This window comes from Pleurodeles waltl, chromosome 5, assembly GCF_031143425.1.
Source record: "Pleurodeles waltl isolate 20211129_DDA chromosome 5, aPleWal1.hap1.20221129, whole genome shotgun sequence".
Taxonomy (NCBI): Eukaryota; Metazoa; Chordata; class Amphibia; order Caudata; family Salamandridae; genus Pleurodeles; species Pleurodeles waltl.
In genome coordinates this window covers 741,948,567-741,965,183 of record NC_090444.1, presented here as the reverse complement: position 1 = coordinate 741,965,183, position 16,617 = coordinate 741,948,567, and the positions used below count along the sequence as shown (strand labels likewise).

At 45.5% G+C, this 16,617-nt stretch overlaps 1 protein-coding gene across 2 annotated transcripts in view; it reads right to left on the bottom strand.

The window, feature by feature from the left end:
- The window catches only part of ANAPC1 (anaphase promoting complex subunit 1), a 614,893-nt gene that overhangs the window by 31,684 nt on the left and 566,592 nt on the right, over window positions 1–16,617 (bottom strand). For both annotated transcript variants that reach the window (XM_069234703.1, XM_069234704.1), the window contains exons 44-45: window positions 3,286–3,381; window positions 2,180–2,378 (exon numbers count right to left, since the gene is read on the bottom strand). In XM_069234703.1, the coding sequence (XP_069090804.1) occupies window positions 2,180–2,378; window positions 3,286–3,381 (295 nt within the window). The remainder of the gene's footprint in view (window positions 1–2,179; window positions 2,379–3,285; window positions 3,382–16,617) is intronic.

Below are 16,617 nucleotides of genomic sequence, written 5' to 3'. Positions count from 1 at the left end.
AGGAGTCCAAGTATTACTCCTGCGCCCACGATGGGTGATATGTCTCACCAATAACAAGAGTGGATTTCTTTGGGATTGGAAGTCAGGCTACCAAGATTCTAAAGCATGGGTACACACAAGCATTTTCCCAGGGGCCAAAAAGTTTAGTCTGTAGTGTGACCGAGGACCGCACTGATGCCAGAATGGTGGTGCTCAGGGAAAGGGTGTAAAGTGGGTGTAGGAAAAGCAAAGCATGTACATCTAGTGGATAAATTGCATAATGTGAAAGGTGAAAACTTGGGATAAATCCAGGCTTCGCCACTTGACCAAACTGAGGGATCCTAGGCAATTCATTTAGTTCACTTTCTCTCCTATTCTTCATTATTACATTTGAGGAGTTAGAAATACACGACTTCAGGGTCTGCGCTGTACGAAGTCTTCTCCTGTGTTTCATTTTAGAAACTATTATTACCAGCCCACCCTAAGGGTGCACATAACCACTGACTTGCCTGTTAGCTCAACACTGGCATGTTGTCAGGATGGGGAGCAGCATGACTACTGCTAAAGTTATGTTTTAAAACTGCCAGTTAAAAAACTCCTTAATGCACTAATATGATGTACTAAGGTGAAATGATTATTCATGTTAATGAAATACACTTTTTGAATTTTGAAGTCTATAATAGTTGTATACATCTGTTGCAAGATGTCTCTAAAAATGAAGGCGTTCCTAAAGTTAAGCGGTGGAGGACACGCTAGCTACTTCCTTTCTTTATCTTCAATTACTCATTGATAGATGTTTGCCCGTTTAACATATTTTTCAAGTTAGTGCTGAGTTCACTAAACAGCAGTCCAGTGCTGCTATTGACCAGGGGCCGTACTTTGGGTATCACTGTTCCAAAGGAAGCATCCAGGGGATTGAGTAGAGGGGGTGGAAGGCCAGAGCATGTGACATGTGAGCCCCGCCTCCAGCTTCGCTGATTCAATGTCTGTTGAGGTTTTGAATCTTTCAGGGTTCAAGAGATCAATGTGAAGGCGAGAGGCATTTTCTGCTTCTTGATGAAGGAGCATATGAGAGAAGTGTTTTTCTTTACAGACCTCAAATATAGGGGTGCTAATTTGTGAGTGGACTTTGGGGCAGGGTTGAGTGGAGTTTATGAAACCAAAAGTATGACTGACTGAACGTGCTGAGTTTTCTGTTGTTGCTTAGCTGATGAAGGTGTCACCCATCATGACGCAAGTCATAGACGTAGGATCAGTGGAGAGGTTACAGTGGCAGCCAGTTTAGGAGTAGACCCTGAAGCAGTTGATGAATGGGTGATCTTAACATAAGCATTAGGTGGCAATCTAACCGTGGATTGGAAGTGACATGGGAGAGGCATGTGTACTGAGGTAGGAAAGAGAACAAGTCAGAAAAGTCAGGAAGCTAAGGTGGAGGGTGATGCTGGGGAATCTGAATAGGGAGGACTACGACAGACGAGGATGAAAACAGCACTGGGAATATAACAGGCAAAGAACGACAGTAAGAGTTTAAACGGAACACCCCAAGTACAAAAGAGTATACAAATATGAGGCTTTATTTAAAGAATAACAAAAAGGGCTCAAAGCACTTAAAACTCCTCTCTAAGGCTTACTGAAATTAGACAAAGGCACAGTAAATTAGTAGACTTTGGATGAGGAGAATTAATCAGAATCTGAGACGGAGAAAGTGACTGCACCAAGATAATGCAATGACACTGTAAATAGCTCAAAGACGATTTCCATAATGATCGTCTTCTCACTATTGAGAAATCAGCAGCAATGGCATCAATGAGATACAGAAGTGAAAGGAGGCTGAGAAATAGCTAGCTGCAGTTGGAGTGAAAAAGTCTAGTGACTGCATTAGTTCCATGCCCCGAATTTGTTTTGCTGCTGCAGGAACACATCCCCACAGCCTTTCTACTGCCCAATGAAAATCTCTAGTGATGTCACAAGATTAAAAGAACAGATAACGATTTTTTGGGTGTTAACTGATTTAACACCAGCCCCCATTTCAGAAACAACCATCAAAATGTGCCCACACGCAAAGCAGGGTGTGCTCCGGTGAGTGAGCACCCATGGCAGATGCTTCATCAAAGACATGCTCTTGGCATTGACCTGCAATTGCAGCATGGCCTCATGAGTGGGCGGTACGGCAGCTCCATGCAGCAGAGGCTATAATCACCTTGCAGCCACTGGTCGAGAGCATTATCAATGGTGCACTTCATCAATGGCAGAAGCTCGGAGTTCATAAGAAGGGCCCGGCTGGAGTTCCGATGCATCCTCTCTTGTAGGCTTCTCGAGTTGAAAAATTCTAAAACCAGCTTGATTTGCCACAGTTCGAAGGTCTCAGATGTGGCTCTTCTTTCTAATCTTCTAACAGCCTGGAAAAGACAAAATAAACAGTCAAAAAAGGGCATAGCGATGGAATAAAGATCTAATCTGAAGCAAATCTCTATCGCTGGCCAGAAATCGGATTACCAAATCAGTATTTAAAGATGAAGAATATCTTTTGTTGTAGCCCATGGGAACTGAACCACGCTGTTTACCAATAAATGCAGGTTACAATTTACACTTATTTGAGATTCGGAAAATGTACCTGCACATGTCTTTGTATGTTGTTCATCTACATTTGAAATTAGTTGCTTTAATGACACGTGGTTCTTTTTCACTGGGAGCTAGTTTTCTGAACAGTGTATCTTGCACATTAAGCAAGCTGGTGTTTGCATACGCTTATGGTTTGCTTATGGGGTCAGATTTATGCACTAAAGTCCACTGCAGAAGCAGGCTTTTTCATGTTGCCTGTCACAAATCATCAACATTGCTCAAGCTTGACAGTAAATCACTGACCTCTGTTTAAACTGGCAGCAAAAGTCTCAGCTGAGTGTGTATCTTGAGTTTGCAAACACAGATGTTTAATACTCAAGAAGCAGACACTGGCACAAGCAAAAGAGAAAGCAGAGACTACTTGAGGATTAGGGTGACGGAGCAAAGACTGCAATGAGTGTCATGTGACACATTGCTCATTTCGGCAGAAAGAGAACAGAAGATGGTAATCAGAGGAGGTGGTAAAGAGTAAAAGAGGGTAAGCAAGAAGAGGCCAAGCGATAAAGAGTTACACAACTCCACATGTCTGTTTACTAAATGCACTTTGAGAAGCGGTCTATCTATTTAGTCAGTGCTGATCATACAAACACAACACAATGCAGCATTGAAGCAGTGTCTTCAAAGATCTCTGGTAACCACTCAACCTGCAGTGCTGAATTTTCTTAAAATATTTTTCTGCCTCACCTGATCAATTGCTATGTAGGCAGGCAACATTTCGGGATTTTCTCGAGTTACACATTCGTACAAAATAGAGGAAAAGAGATCCAGCATTTCCTGTTTCTGCGAAAGAGAGCAACATCAACAAGCGTTTACTTAAATGGAAGAAAAATCTGTATTTTTATTTTTTTAACCTTTTTTCACTGAAGAGAAAACATGTTTCAGCAGTATTTACAAAACAAGACTGCTTATAGTACACAGTGCAACGATTGGGGGAAGGACCACCACTTAGGTCAGTACAGTATCTAAAAAGGTACGAATCACTGCATTCTCGACACGTTCTAGAGGCATTTTAATGTAGTGCTGAGGCAAAAGTAGGCTTGCACCAGAAAATTATGTCCGTAGCTGTGAGCTGTGCAACCACCTTCAACAGGCATGTTCATCAAGGGTGAGTACAACACAAAGAGCTATTCTCAATTATTCAGACTCTAGATTCCAAAATGACAACCAGATTTACAGAAGTTGATAGCACAGAGCTGTTAAGACTGGTGGTAAAAGCAGGCACAGTAGAGATTTAGTTAACATTATGTCAAATTAAAATAATGGGTTCCTAAAATTTAAATTCTCTTGACCACCACACTATTTATTCTAATTAATGTCCATAATGGAGTATATCATTCCAAACATATTTCCAAGTAGTCGATTCTCTTTCTTCTCGTGTGCATCCTCCTCAATAAAGTCCTTCGCTCTGAAACCCTGCCTTCTGATCTTGTTCCATTATGTTTAGACCATTGGGTGTGCTTCTTTACAGTTGCTATCCCACTCTCTCCTTCATTTTGCACATAATACAAGTAGTTAGCTCTACTGATCATTCCCTACCAAACCTCTCTTGTGATTCCACTTTAGACATAGAGACAAAACCAGCACTTGTGGAAAGCATCGCTCAAGCTGTGGACGCTTTCACCTCCCTACCTAAAGGGCAAAAATCCTCATAAATTCATGGTCACTCTTCACTTACAAAACTCAAAATGAACTGCTGCATTCTCAAAACCATCTTGTGCAAACTGAAAATGACATACTTCTACCTCTCAAGCATGCACACTCAGAAAAACACCAAGAAATATTCACTACAAAAAACAACTATTTTTGAAACAGCAAAATAGAAACTGTGAACAGTCCACATGAACCTTTTAAGGATAAACAAAAGTGTTTAAGTCCTCAATGCACAGCCTCATCCATATCCCAACTCTAGGCTCTATGCAACCCTCTTTCTTCATTAACGACATTTCCAAAAATCAGGGTTAATATCACCAACTTGCCCAACACACAGCATACAGATGCTCTCCAAATCGCAGCATCAACAAGTTCAACTTCACTCCTGTCTTCCTCCGACTCCTTGGGACCTGCAAAAGACAGACGGTCCTTGCCTTGCAGCTACTGCAGTAGCGTTTCACAGGCATTTAAGAGACACACATAGCCAAATTCACCAACAGCAACCTTCCTAAAGGTAAGGTCCCTCGCAGTCTCAAACACCCTCACATCACTCGTAGCTGACAAATCCTGTATATGTTTCATGGGGCATGCAGACTTGACCAGCTACTGTACTGACAGAAATGTTAATAAAGAAATAAAAAAAATTAAAAACTCATCATGTGTCTGCTAAAATAGCCAACACCCTCCACAGATTATTACTACCCAATTGCAGGTACCCCGCTGTAATGAAAAATAGAATTGCCACTAGCCAACTACAAGAAAACAGTCACTGGAAATTCGCAACATATTTCAATCCAGGCGCAGCCCCAAACAAGGGATAGATTGCACTGGTATGATCTACATGCTTAAGTGACTGAACCACACAGATTCACTCTAAATTGCAGACACAACATACTGCTCTACAACCCCAAGCTATAGCCAACACCTCAAGCCAGGCCAACATATGGTTTACATTTTTCATTGAAAAAGTTTACAAATTGTGAGAATGGGAGAAATCTCCTTTGTAAGTTCACAGTAAGTAAGTAAACAGTCATCCACTTTATATTTCCTCACCCACTCAATATTTACATACAAGCTTCAATGGATTTGCGCTGCTTCCATCACCAGTAATTCCACTCCTATACAGACAACACACTGATATAACTTACAGTCATAAAACATTCCAACCAATTTGAAATCGTAGGTAAAGGCCGCCAAAGAATAGAGGTATGGATGGGAAGAAAATAACCTCAAACTGAACTGTACATAGACGAATACAAATCGTCTTCCTGGCCATACATAGCTCCTGAAAAAACACGCTTTGCCCTCCAACTACTTTTTTTTTTTACAAACAAGGTCCCAACAAAACAAAAGCCAAAAACATCAGGAATGTGGCAGGAAAACTCAATCCCACCCCATGGTAGTAGAAGCACAGGTTAAGGCAAGATTTGACCATGCGAATACTTTATACCACAAGGATGCAAGCCTACTATATATATCAAAAGACTTCAGAATGTGCACAACTTGCCTTGGAGAGTCTTTTTTTTAGCCTGAAAAAGAATGAACCAATTGCAACTCACTTCAGAAGTGTACAGTAAAAGACAGACTTACATTCAAGATTATTGGTCTCAAAAGTGTATTAAAAGCACAGCCACCTACTACGCTAAACAAAAATGTACACTATACTTTTATTCAGGCTCAACTGAAGTGTCTCCTGGTCACCCCATACTCAAACACCAAGAGGTTAACCTATGTAGTACTGCCCAGATGTCTGTCACCAACGGCAGAACCACAGAAAAAAACACTTTATGGAGTAAGGCATAAAAGGACAAGTTACTCACCTTCGGTAATGCCTTATCTGGTAGAGACAATATCTAGTTACAGATTCCTTACCTTACAATATCCTCAGGCGTCAGTCTAGATCTGAAGTTTTGCGCGCAGTTAGGTGGCATAGATAGGCTCCGCGTCCCTCGTCCGTGCCGGCTATCACATCGTGGGTCCTATATAGGCAGCACTCCGGCACGCTGACATAATTTTCTTTTCACGACATTCTATTCCAGAAGCGCAGAGCCATGAAGAACCCTGATCACTGGTGTGTCAAAATTAGGGCCATAAAAGAGTCCCTGTCCCTAGAAATCAGTTTATAGAGCAGGAAGGATGGGTGGGTCAGTAAGGAATCTGCAACTAGATATTATGTCTACCAGATAAGGCATTACCGAAGGTAAGTAACTTGCCCATCTGAAAGAGACTTCTAGGTGAAGATTTCTTACCTTAGAGCAGATTCCCAAGCAATACCATTCCCGGAGGTGGGTCTGCAAACAAAGCTCATACTAGAAAGTTCTGCAGGACTGGACAGGCAAAGTGCCCATGCCTATGAACCTGACTGTCCAGGCAGTAGTGTTTGGTAAACATGTGCAGAGATGACCATGTTGACACCTGACAGATGTCAAGGATTTGAACTCTGAGTGCCAACGCAGTGGTTGCAGCTTTACCTCTGGTAGAATGAGCATGCAAGCCCTCCGGGGGTAGCTTCATAGCGAGTGCACCACACATTTTAATGCAGAGTACGTCCCATCTAGAAAAGGTTCTTTTCTGCACTGCTCAATCTGTCTGTACACCCACATAACCAACAAAGAGTTGATCACTCACCCGTAACTCTTTGGTACAATCAAGGTAGAACGCCAACGGTCTTTTTGGGTCCAGGAGGTGGAGTCTCTCCTCTTCCTGAGAAGGATGCGAGAGTGCGTAAAAAGTAGGCAGGTGATGGATTGGCCTACATGAAAGGGTGTAACCACTTTGGCAGAAACAAGCCTGAGTACAAAGCGCCACTTTGTCAGGATAGATTGAAAGGTAAGGTGGTTTAGATGACAATACCTGCAGTTCACTCACCATGCGGGCAGATTTAATGGCCAAAAGGAAGGCTGTTTTCAAAGCGAGAAGCCTGAGAGGACAATTGTGGCGAGGCTCAAAAGGAGCACACATGAGAAATGGTAAAACTAAATTCAAATCCCATTGGGGTATGATGAATGGAGATGGAGGAAACATAAGCAACACCTTTAAGGAACCTATTTACAATTGGAAACTTAAACAAGGAAGGTTGATCAGGCAACCAAACAAAAAGCAGAAATGGCAGATATATAACCTTTGAGAGTGCCCACAGCAGAGCCCTGTTGGGTCAGAAAAAGGATAAACAACAAAACCTCGGAAAGAAGGGCAGCCCACGCCACAAATATCTTCCACCGACAGGCGTATACCGTCTTGGTGGAGGATTGTCTGGCTGCCAAGATCAAATTACAGACTTCAGACAGGTGGTCAAAAGCTGCAAACTGCTGCTGCTCAATCTCCGTGCAAAAAGGCAGAAACTGGACAGCTTTGGGTGGAGAACCTTCCCCTGCTGCTGCAACAGAAGATTCTTCTGAAGAGGCAGTCTGATCGGAGGATTGATGGCCATGCTCAGAAGCACCGGATACCAGACTCTTCGTGCCCAGTCTAGATCCACAAGTATTACTAGGGCCCTGTTGTTCTTGATCTTCTTGAACACTCTAGGCAGAAGTGCTATGGGTGGATGGTAAATCACAGAAGAAATGTCCTGTTGCTTCAGCCATGCCCAGAAGCGCAGAGGCTCTTGACAAAGAGTCCACAACACCAACCTAGCCTGTTTGTTGCAGTACCACTTGGCAGTGGTATTGTCCGTGAATGCCTGCATTACGTTTCCTTTAAAAGAGGGAAGAAATGCTTTCAATGCTAGTCTGATCGGCCAGAGCTCCAACAGGTTTGTGTGGAGTCCAAACTTCACCAGAGTCCACATGCCTCTGTTCTCTGCCTCTCTCAGGTGGCCACCCCATCAAAGGAGTGATGCATCTGCTACTACTGTCAGATCTGGTTGGGAAGAGGAGAGGGATCTGCCTCTGGCCCAATCGAGGTTCGTTAGCCACCACTGCAGATCTCGTGCAGTTCCCTCTGAGTTCTGGACCATGTCGGAGAGATTCCCCTGATGCTGCCCCCGCTAGAACTTCAGGTCCCACTGCAAAGACTGCATATGTCATCTGGCATGTGTCAATAGCAGAATACCGGAGGCCATGAGGCCATGCACCCTCAGGGTCATTCTCAGGGAATCCAGGATAGAGGCTGAAACATTGGAATCATAGCCTGAATATCCTTACTCGTCACTCAGAAGGATAAGCCCAAACCTGCACTATGTACAGAACAGCTCCGATAAAAGGGAGAGTCTGAGAGGGAGTCAGGTGTGATTTTGGCACATTTGTAGTAAACTCTAGAAAATGCAGGAGGCCCACTGTAGTCTGGAGGAGGGAGACTACAGCTGGGGTGAGCCCGCCTTCAAAAGCCAGCATCGAGATAGGGGACAACTGAAACCCCTGATCTATGCATGTGAGCTGCGACCACCACAAACATTTCAGTGAACACCCAAGGGGTGCTGATAAGGCCAAAGGGAAGCACGGTGAACTGAAAGTGACTGTGGCCTACCGTGAACCGCAATTATTGTCTGGGGGCAGGCACGACGGGAACATGAAAGTAGCCATCTTGCAAGTTCAACATTACCATCCAGTCTCCTGGGATTAAGGCAGATAGAACCTGAGCCAGAATGAGCATTATAAACTTTGCCTTCTTAAGCAAGAGATTGAGGGACAGAAGGTCTAGGATAGGATGGAGAGCCTTATTCTTTTTAGGCACCAGAAAGTAGCGGGAATAACAACCACAACCTATTTCTGGCACAGGGACCCTCTCCATGTCTCCCCTGACCAAAGAATGTCATAAGTTCCTCTTGGAAAAGTGCCAAGTGATCCTCCATCATCCGATCATAGGATGGTGGCATGGATAAAGGGGTATTCTGGAAATGAAGGTAGTAGCTCCTTTGGACTATGTACAAAACCACCTGAAGTGATGGACTGCTAACGGAGCAGGTGATGGCAGATCCTGCCTCCGACTGGTCCCTGGTGGGGAAGTGTCAAACTAGGAAGTTTTGGAGGCAGCGGTGGGTGGGATGGGGCTTGTGGTACCAGGCTGGCTCCCTGATCCACGAGGAAGGGGGATCCCACGTCCCTGCCCACGCAGAGGCTGGGCAGCATGAGAGGAGCAGTGGCTGGAGGAGAAACAGACGTGGCTGGGCACCCCTTCTGTAGACATGTGTTGAAAAGCAGACTGAAGAAGACGAGGTGCTGCTGTGAGGCCCAAGGACCTGGCCGTAGTATGAGAATCCTCCGAAGAGACAGGTGCTATCAAACAGAATTTCCGTAAGATTAGCTTGGACATCCCCCGAAAAAATAGTCGTCGTCAACCAGTCCTGGCACCTCAAGGCCTCTGTCCAAGCAACCGCCATGTCCAGTGAGTTGGTCGTGTCCAGTCCACATTGGATTGTTTTCTTTGCTGCACCTCTCCCTTCAGCAACTGCTTGGAAAAGTACAGCCCAGGCCCCCTCTAGGACCTGTGGCAGCACTTGCGGAATCGTATCCCACAGTGAGAGGGAATAATGGCCCAAAAGGCATTCTGTGTTCACACCCCACAATGCCAGGGTGGCGGAAGAAAACATCTTTGTCCCAAGTGTGTCCCACACCTCTTGGATTTCCTATTGGGAGGAGAGGAAGGGAACGTGAGCTAAGAGGTGGAGGCTTGGATAACCAAGCTCTCAGGGGTGGGGTGTTGCTTCAGGAAACCTGGGTCACCCAGTGCAGGGCATTAGGCAACTGTCCTATTCACAGGAGCCTCTGTGCTGAGTTTGGAGGAGGTACCTAGTAGGACATCCGTAAGGGCTTCATTAAAGGGGAGCAATGGTTCAGGGGTTGAAGCCCCAGGCTGAAGGACCTGTCAGGAGGTTAGTCCTGACTGCCACAGAAGGTAGCTCAAGGTGCAGGACCTCAGTTGCTCTCTGCACCACCAATGAATATGAAGCTCCCTCCTCCATAGCCACGGCGGGGGGCCGAAAGCATGCCATTATATGGGGAGGTGTCCAGTCCACTGGCTTCACCCAAGTCTGTATGCCAGTTCATGGGGTCTTGAAGCTGGTATTCCAAAGGGTCCAGCAACTCTTCCCATTCCTCACTGTAACCTTGCCCACAGGAATAAGGTTTAGGATTCAACAAGGGGGAAAGGCCCCTGTTGACGCCGGAGTTGGCATTGACAATGCCCATTCGGCTCTGTGTCGGAGTCAGCAACGAGAATGGGGCGTTGCTACCCAGGGGCACGGGCAGCATTGACGTCGGGGCGAGGGAAGGTCGAGGTGGTATGACTGGCGTTGGCCTGGATCCATGAATGGATCCATGAGTGCCACTTTGAGCAAAGGCTGAAACCACCGCTGCGGAACCTGAAGGGGACTCTGTGTCCAAGGGGCCTAGGGCACACCAGCACAGTTAGGAGACCGCCAAAAAATGAGGTGCATGGCCTAAAAACTCCTTAAGTTCAATAGGGGTCACTCCAACTCCTGATAACTTGTGGAGTCATGGAGTCGGCCCAGATGCAGACTCTGCAGAGGAAAGCCTAAATCGACGACACTCCCACTCGCTCATCTCATCAGCTGACAGACAAGGTGAAGTTGAAGAACGTTTTGCTTTCTCCGACTTCTTCTTATGCCACGACTAACCCGCTCGTCCAAAGGACTTGCAGTGTGACAACAAAGAAGGGGACTCCGCAACCGATCCCAAGACCTTTCTCTCGACCGAGACCTACACAGAGCTGAGCACTGGGCTGCCTTCAGCTTTAGTGACCTCTCCTTCAAAGTCTTCGGATTCATGCCCAGGAATTTGCAGCACGACTTCGAATCGTGGTCACGCCAGACATCAAAGGCACACGAGGTTCAGATCTGTCACGAACATTGCTCCTTTGCAGGATCCACAGGGCTTGAATGTCAGCATGCCAGGGTGGTGCCTATATAGGACTAACAAGATCATATCCATCGTAGACAACTAACACGGATCCGATCGACGCCACCTAACGGCGCACAGAGAAACTGCTCAAGAAAAATTGCCACATCAAGACTGATACATGGGGAAATTCTAAGGTAAGGAATTTGCAACTAGATGCTTATATCAGATGAACACAACCTAAAGTACAGCCAAACAAGTTACTTACTTTTAGTAACGCTCTTTCTGGTAGAGACTACCTGGCAGCAGATTAATCACCTCTGGCATATTCTCCAGGCGTCAGACTGGATCTGGAAACTTTTCAGCAGTACCTCTGTATGAATGTAGGTGGTGCAATACACCTCCTCATGGACATCGTTCCGCTGTGGAAATCACATGCAGAGCCTATATAGGCACCAATGTAAGTTGCTATTGAGCGTGTCTGTGCCCACAGACGCCAAGCCACAAAAGCAAATTGGTGTGACTAGTGTGCAAATTCCTAGATTTGGGAACATATTAATCAATAGAGTTCAATCACAGAACAGAGAATATGGGAGGGACAGTGAGGAATATGCAGCTAGATAGTGTCTCTACCAGAAAAAGTGTTACTGAGGTTATGTAGCTTGTTCTTCTGATACAGACTTCTAGCTACATATTCCTAACCTATGATATAGATACCAAAGTAGTGCCTATTTAGAGGTGGGTCTGTGAATAGACTAAAACCAAAAAGTCCTGCAGGACCGATTGGGCAAAATGCCCCTCTCAGTGAATCTGGCTCCCCGGTTAACAGTGCTTTGTGAACATATGGAGGCATGCCCACGTAGTGACCTGGCAAACATACAGAACAGGGACTCCACGTGCCAATGCAGTGGTAGCAACTTTGACCCTGGTAGAATGAGTACGCAGTCCCTCCAGAGGCTGCTTTTTTTGGCCTATGTGTAGCAGATTTTAACGCAAAGCACAAGCCAGTAGGAGATGGTTTTCTTTTGCACAGCCTTGCCTTTTTTAGTTCCACAGAACCCCACAAAGAGCTGATTATCCATCCTACGTTCTGTGATATGAGCTGTGTCGAAGCTCAGCGCTCTTGTGGTGGGGGTAAATTGGAGCATACAATGCCGGCAAGGTGATGCTCTGACAGACGTGGAATAGTGTCATAACTTTAGGCAAGAAACATGCTCACGTCCGCAATACCAGCTTGTCTGGGAAGAATATGGTGTGTGACAGCTGTAAAGTAGTTTGAGGGAGCGCACCTCAGCAAGGTAAGGGCCAAGATAAGGACCCACTGCAGCATGTCAAAGGGGGAGAGGGAGGAAACAAATCTTCTAAATCATTGGTTCCCAACCTGTGATCCTGGGACCCCTTGGGATCCGCAAAGCCTCCTCAGACGGTCCGTGACTGCACAGAAAATTAAATAATATTAACAGATTAGGTCCTCAGCTTTTAGTAATGGCTCAGTGAGGGGTCCCCAGATTCCAATAATGATTCAGTGGGAGTCCCGGAGTTCCAGTAAGGATAAAGTATGGGCCCAAAGAAGTCCAAAGGTTGGGAACCACTGTTCAAAACCTTTCAGAAAGTGCATAGCTTAAACAAGGAGGGTTGATACAGCCACAGTAAAAAAAGGACAAAAGAGCTGAAAGGTATCCTTTAACTGTACCCTGAGAAAAGCCTTACCGGGCCAGGGCCAAACCAAACAACAAAGCGCCAGAAACTTGGCCTGGAGGTGGTCAATTTGGAGTGTGCGCACCAGCTCACAAATTTGTCCTGACAGGCATATACAGTTTTTTTTGTCAAGACACATGCCAAAATGACATTAACAACCTCCGGAGGAAGGTCAAGCATGTTCAAATGTCACCGAGCGATCTCCAAGAATGAAGGTGGAGTTTATGAAGGCCTGGGTGTAGAAGCATGCCATGCAGATTCTCCCAGAGAGGCAAGCCTGATTGGAGGCCAGACTATTAGGCTCAGGAGCTCTGGATACCACAACCACTAAGCCCGATCCAGGGCTACTAGGATAACTTATAGCTGGTCGGGGCAGGTGTGAAATAGTAGAAAGGCATACAGGTATCGCAAGTTCCATTCAAGGCGGAATACTTCTTCGATCGAGAGAAGTCTTGGAAACTCCAACATGCACATGTGCCAACACTGCACATTCTCAGCTGTGGAGAAGAGATCAAGCCAAGGTTCTCCCCACCCGCGGAAGAGACCTTGTGCCACCTGTGAATGCGCTTGCCACTTTGTGATCTGCTAGGTGTTGATGGCAGAGTCTGTCCGGCCGGCCTGGAATTCATGGAGCTTGCCCAGTGACTCGATCACCAAGGAAGATTCCTTGGTGGTCCAGCCATTTCAAGAGGTGGAGGATCTCCTGGCATAGTGTCAGTGATCCACCTCATCCTGTTTGTTGTTGAACTAGCCTCATGTTGAAGGATGGAAGGAAGGCTTTCAATGCTAAGCAGATGATCCGTCACTCGAGAAGGCTGGTATGTAGCCGGGACTCCACTGGAGGATGAAAGATCGAGATCAAAGCCTGAAATGTCCAGGACCCTCTATTCTATGAGAAAGGCAAAAAAACGCAACATGCCTAGAATGACTCTGATGAAGGGGCGCATCTGAGAAGGAGGCATGTGTGACTTGGGCACGTTGATAGTGAACTCCAAATATGACTGGAAGTTTTCCGTAATCTGGAGGTGGTTGTCAAGACATAGGGGCAGACTGGCACCTGGACTTCTGAAGGTGTGCTGCGACCCCCAACACATTCAATAACACCCGAGGTGCACTGGTTACATGAAAGAAGAGCACAGCAAACTGAAAACGCTACTATCCTGCTGTAGGAAAGTGCCCCTTTTTGGCATGGTTACCCCATCACATTTTGCCTGGTATTGATGCTAACTTGACTGAGTGTGTGCCAATATCCTGCTAACCAGGCCCAAGAACCAGTGTTTTGGACAGGACCTGAGCCAGGATGAGTGTCTTGAATTTCTCCTTCCGGAGGTGTTGAGAGGGCACTGGTCTAAAATAGGAGAAAGGTCGCCGTCCTTCTTGGGCACCAGAAAGTAGCAGGATTAAGAACCGTATCCTACTTCTGGCCATGCCACCATCTCAATAGCCGGTTGGGCCAAAAGGGCTTGCACTTCCTGACGCAAAATGGAGAGATGGTCCTCCATAAGTTACTAGGGAGGGGAAGGAAGAGCAGTGAAAGAATAAAAGGTAGGGCATATCCTTACAGAACAATCTACAGGACTCACCGGTCTGATGTTATGGCCTGCCAACTGGCAAGAATCATTGGATCATACCTACCACCTGGTGCCTGCGTTCCACTAATGGCACGCTAAAGGAGTTGGACTGGTCGGGTTGTAGTTTGGGGAGGGGGAAATTGGACTGAGTAGTCCGCTGACCTTGACCAAGGGTGCAGTGGGTACACCATGGCCTCTACCATAAAACTGCTGGCCACCTTGTGATTTTGGATAGGCTGGAGGTATGGGGTACCTCTGTGGAAAACACAGAAGGAATTGTATAGCTGATGTGGCAGGTGAGAAAGAGCAGATATGCCCTGGGAGTATGTCGTGGCCCCGCTCTCCTTAAACCACTCAACAGCAGAGTCTGCCTTGTCCTCAAACAGGTGGGTCCTAATGAATGGAATGTCCATTAAGGGCAACTGGACATCGACTGGAAAAAAAAAAGAAACATATCGGCGGACCACAGCCAGTAATGACAAAGAATAGAGAGAATGGTGCCAATGGTCTACCTGATGGAATTGGTGGTGTCTAAGCCGCAACAAATTGTGAACTTGCCCATGTCGCAACCATCCTGTATGGCCTGGGCAAGGACCAGTCATAGATCGAAGGGGACACCTGAGAGATCTTGTGCCACCAAGTCCCAAAGGGTGTGAGAATAGCTCCCAAGCAGGCAACTGGCATTCATGGACCAGAGTGTCAAGCTGCCTTGCACATTTTTTTTATTTTTTATTCGAGGTAAGTGTCTCAAAGTTACAAGAGGTAGCTCAGGATCAGTGTCTGGAAGACCAGAAAAACAGGAATTGAGGTCAGCATCCCAGAGTGGTTCCTAAATAGGCTCTGCACTTCAGAGTGGTGGTGCACGGCACTACCTATCTGCACACAGAGGTACTGCTGAAAAGTTTCTAGACCCAGACTGACGACTGGGGAATATTCTAAAGGTGAGGAATTTGCACATAGACGCCTCTTTCAGAAAGTTATACCAGACAACTACAACCTTATGGTGTCAAATGCATTGATTACATAAAAAACATGGGTTCAGCCCATTCACTAACAATTATGTCACACACAAATATACTGTCTATGCGGTGAATCTTTCATCCCAGTCTTGGCACGTTATTAAAAATTAAGGAAAAGCTAATAAAAGAAAAAATACAAGCAGGAATAGTGTTACAAGAAGGGAGCCTTATGAATGATAACTATTGATGGTAATAAATTGTTAATGCAAATATGTCAAAACCGGCACTGATATGTTGGCTTGGGATCCAATGTAGGCCTTCTATTTTCATACAAAACACCTCTTCTTTGCATTATTCACAAAAAGGGCCGCTTCTGGAGCTCCCCAATCGTACAACATTTCTTAATGGATTCTTGGCAGTATCTCTCATTCATGAATATAATTAATTAGGTGCATGAAGAATTGAACTTGCACCATGAAGCATACTCACTTGAACAATATTCCACAATGCAGGAATGTCAAATTGCTCTAAATGCTGTCTGAGGTGCTCTTGTCTTTTAAGGACGAAGGCAGAGAACTGAGTGCTGAAATGTAATTTAACAAGTCTAAACTAATAAGATATAATTTTTAAATTAAACAGCCAACATGCTTCCTAAGTACTCTTGTTGTTTTCAAGGTACAATTTTTACTACTTCGTAGCTGCTATACACTTTTTTTATAATGAAGGACGGTGATATGATCATACCTCTTTACACAACGAACTGCCGGTTTGCCAAATTAGGCCTTCATAAAGTATACAGTGGCCGCATCCTTCAAGTGAGTTCTAGGACATTTCACCTTGGGATAGTCAAAGGCATTTTATAGGTGTCACTGACTCTCCCGCAGTGAAATCTCGGCAAAGTACTACCCCCCTCATCCTCTGTGTAATATTTAATTTCATTCTTTGAACTGCTGCATTTCTGTTTTCTTTTCTTTTTTTAAAGCACCCGCATGTGCTGGCTGGAACGGGTAGACCATGTCCCCGATGGGGAGGCAGCTTCCACAGCCCCCCTTCTCTTCTTGTATGTTTTATGTATGGGGGCTGCTTCCACTTTTGTTCTTTTTTAATTCTATACTGACGTGCTCCACATTCCCTGGGTTCCTTTTTAGGTATCTCCTCCCCTGGACCCGGCGTGGCGTTTCATCCCGAGGTTTGGTCTGGCACTGAAAAGTCTAGATGTATTAGCCTCACTTCCAGGACATTTATAAGACGTTTCTTTTGCTGCAGTGTTCAAATGCTATTGATAGAGATTTTAACAAGAGGTTCCCCAATCTAGTAACAATGCTAGCGCTAGCTCAAGCCACA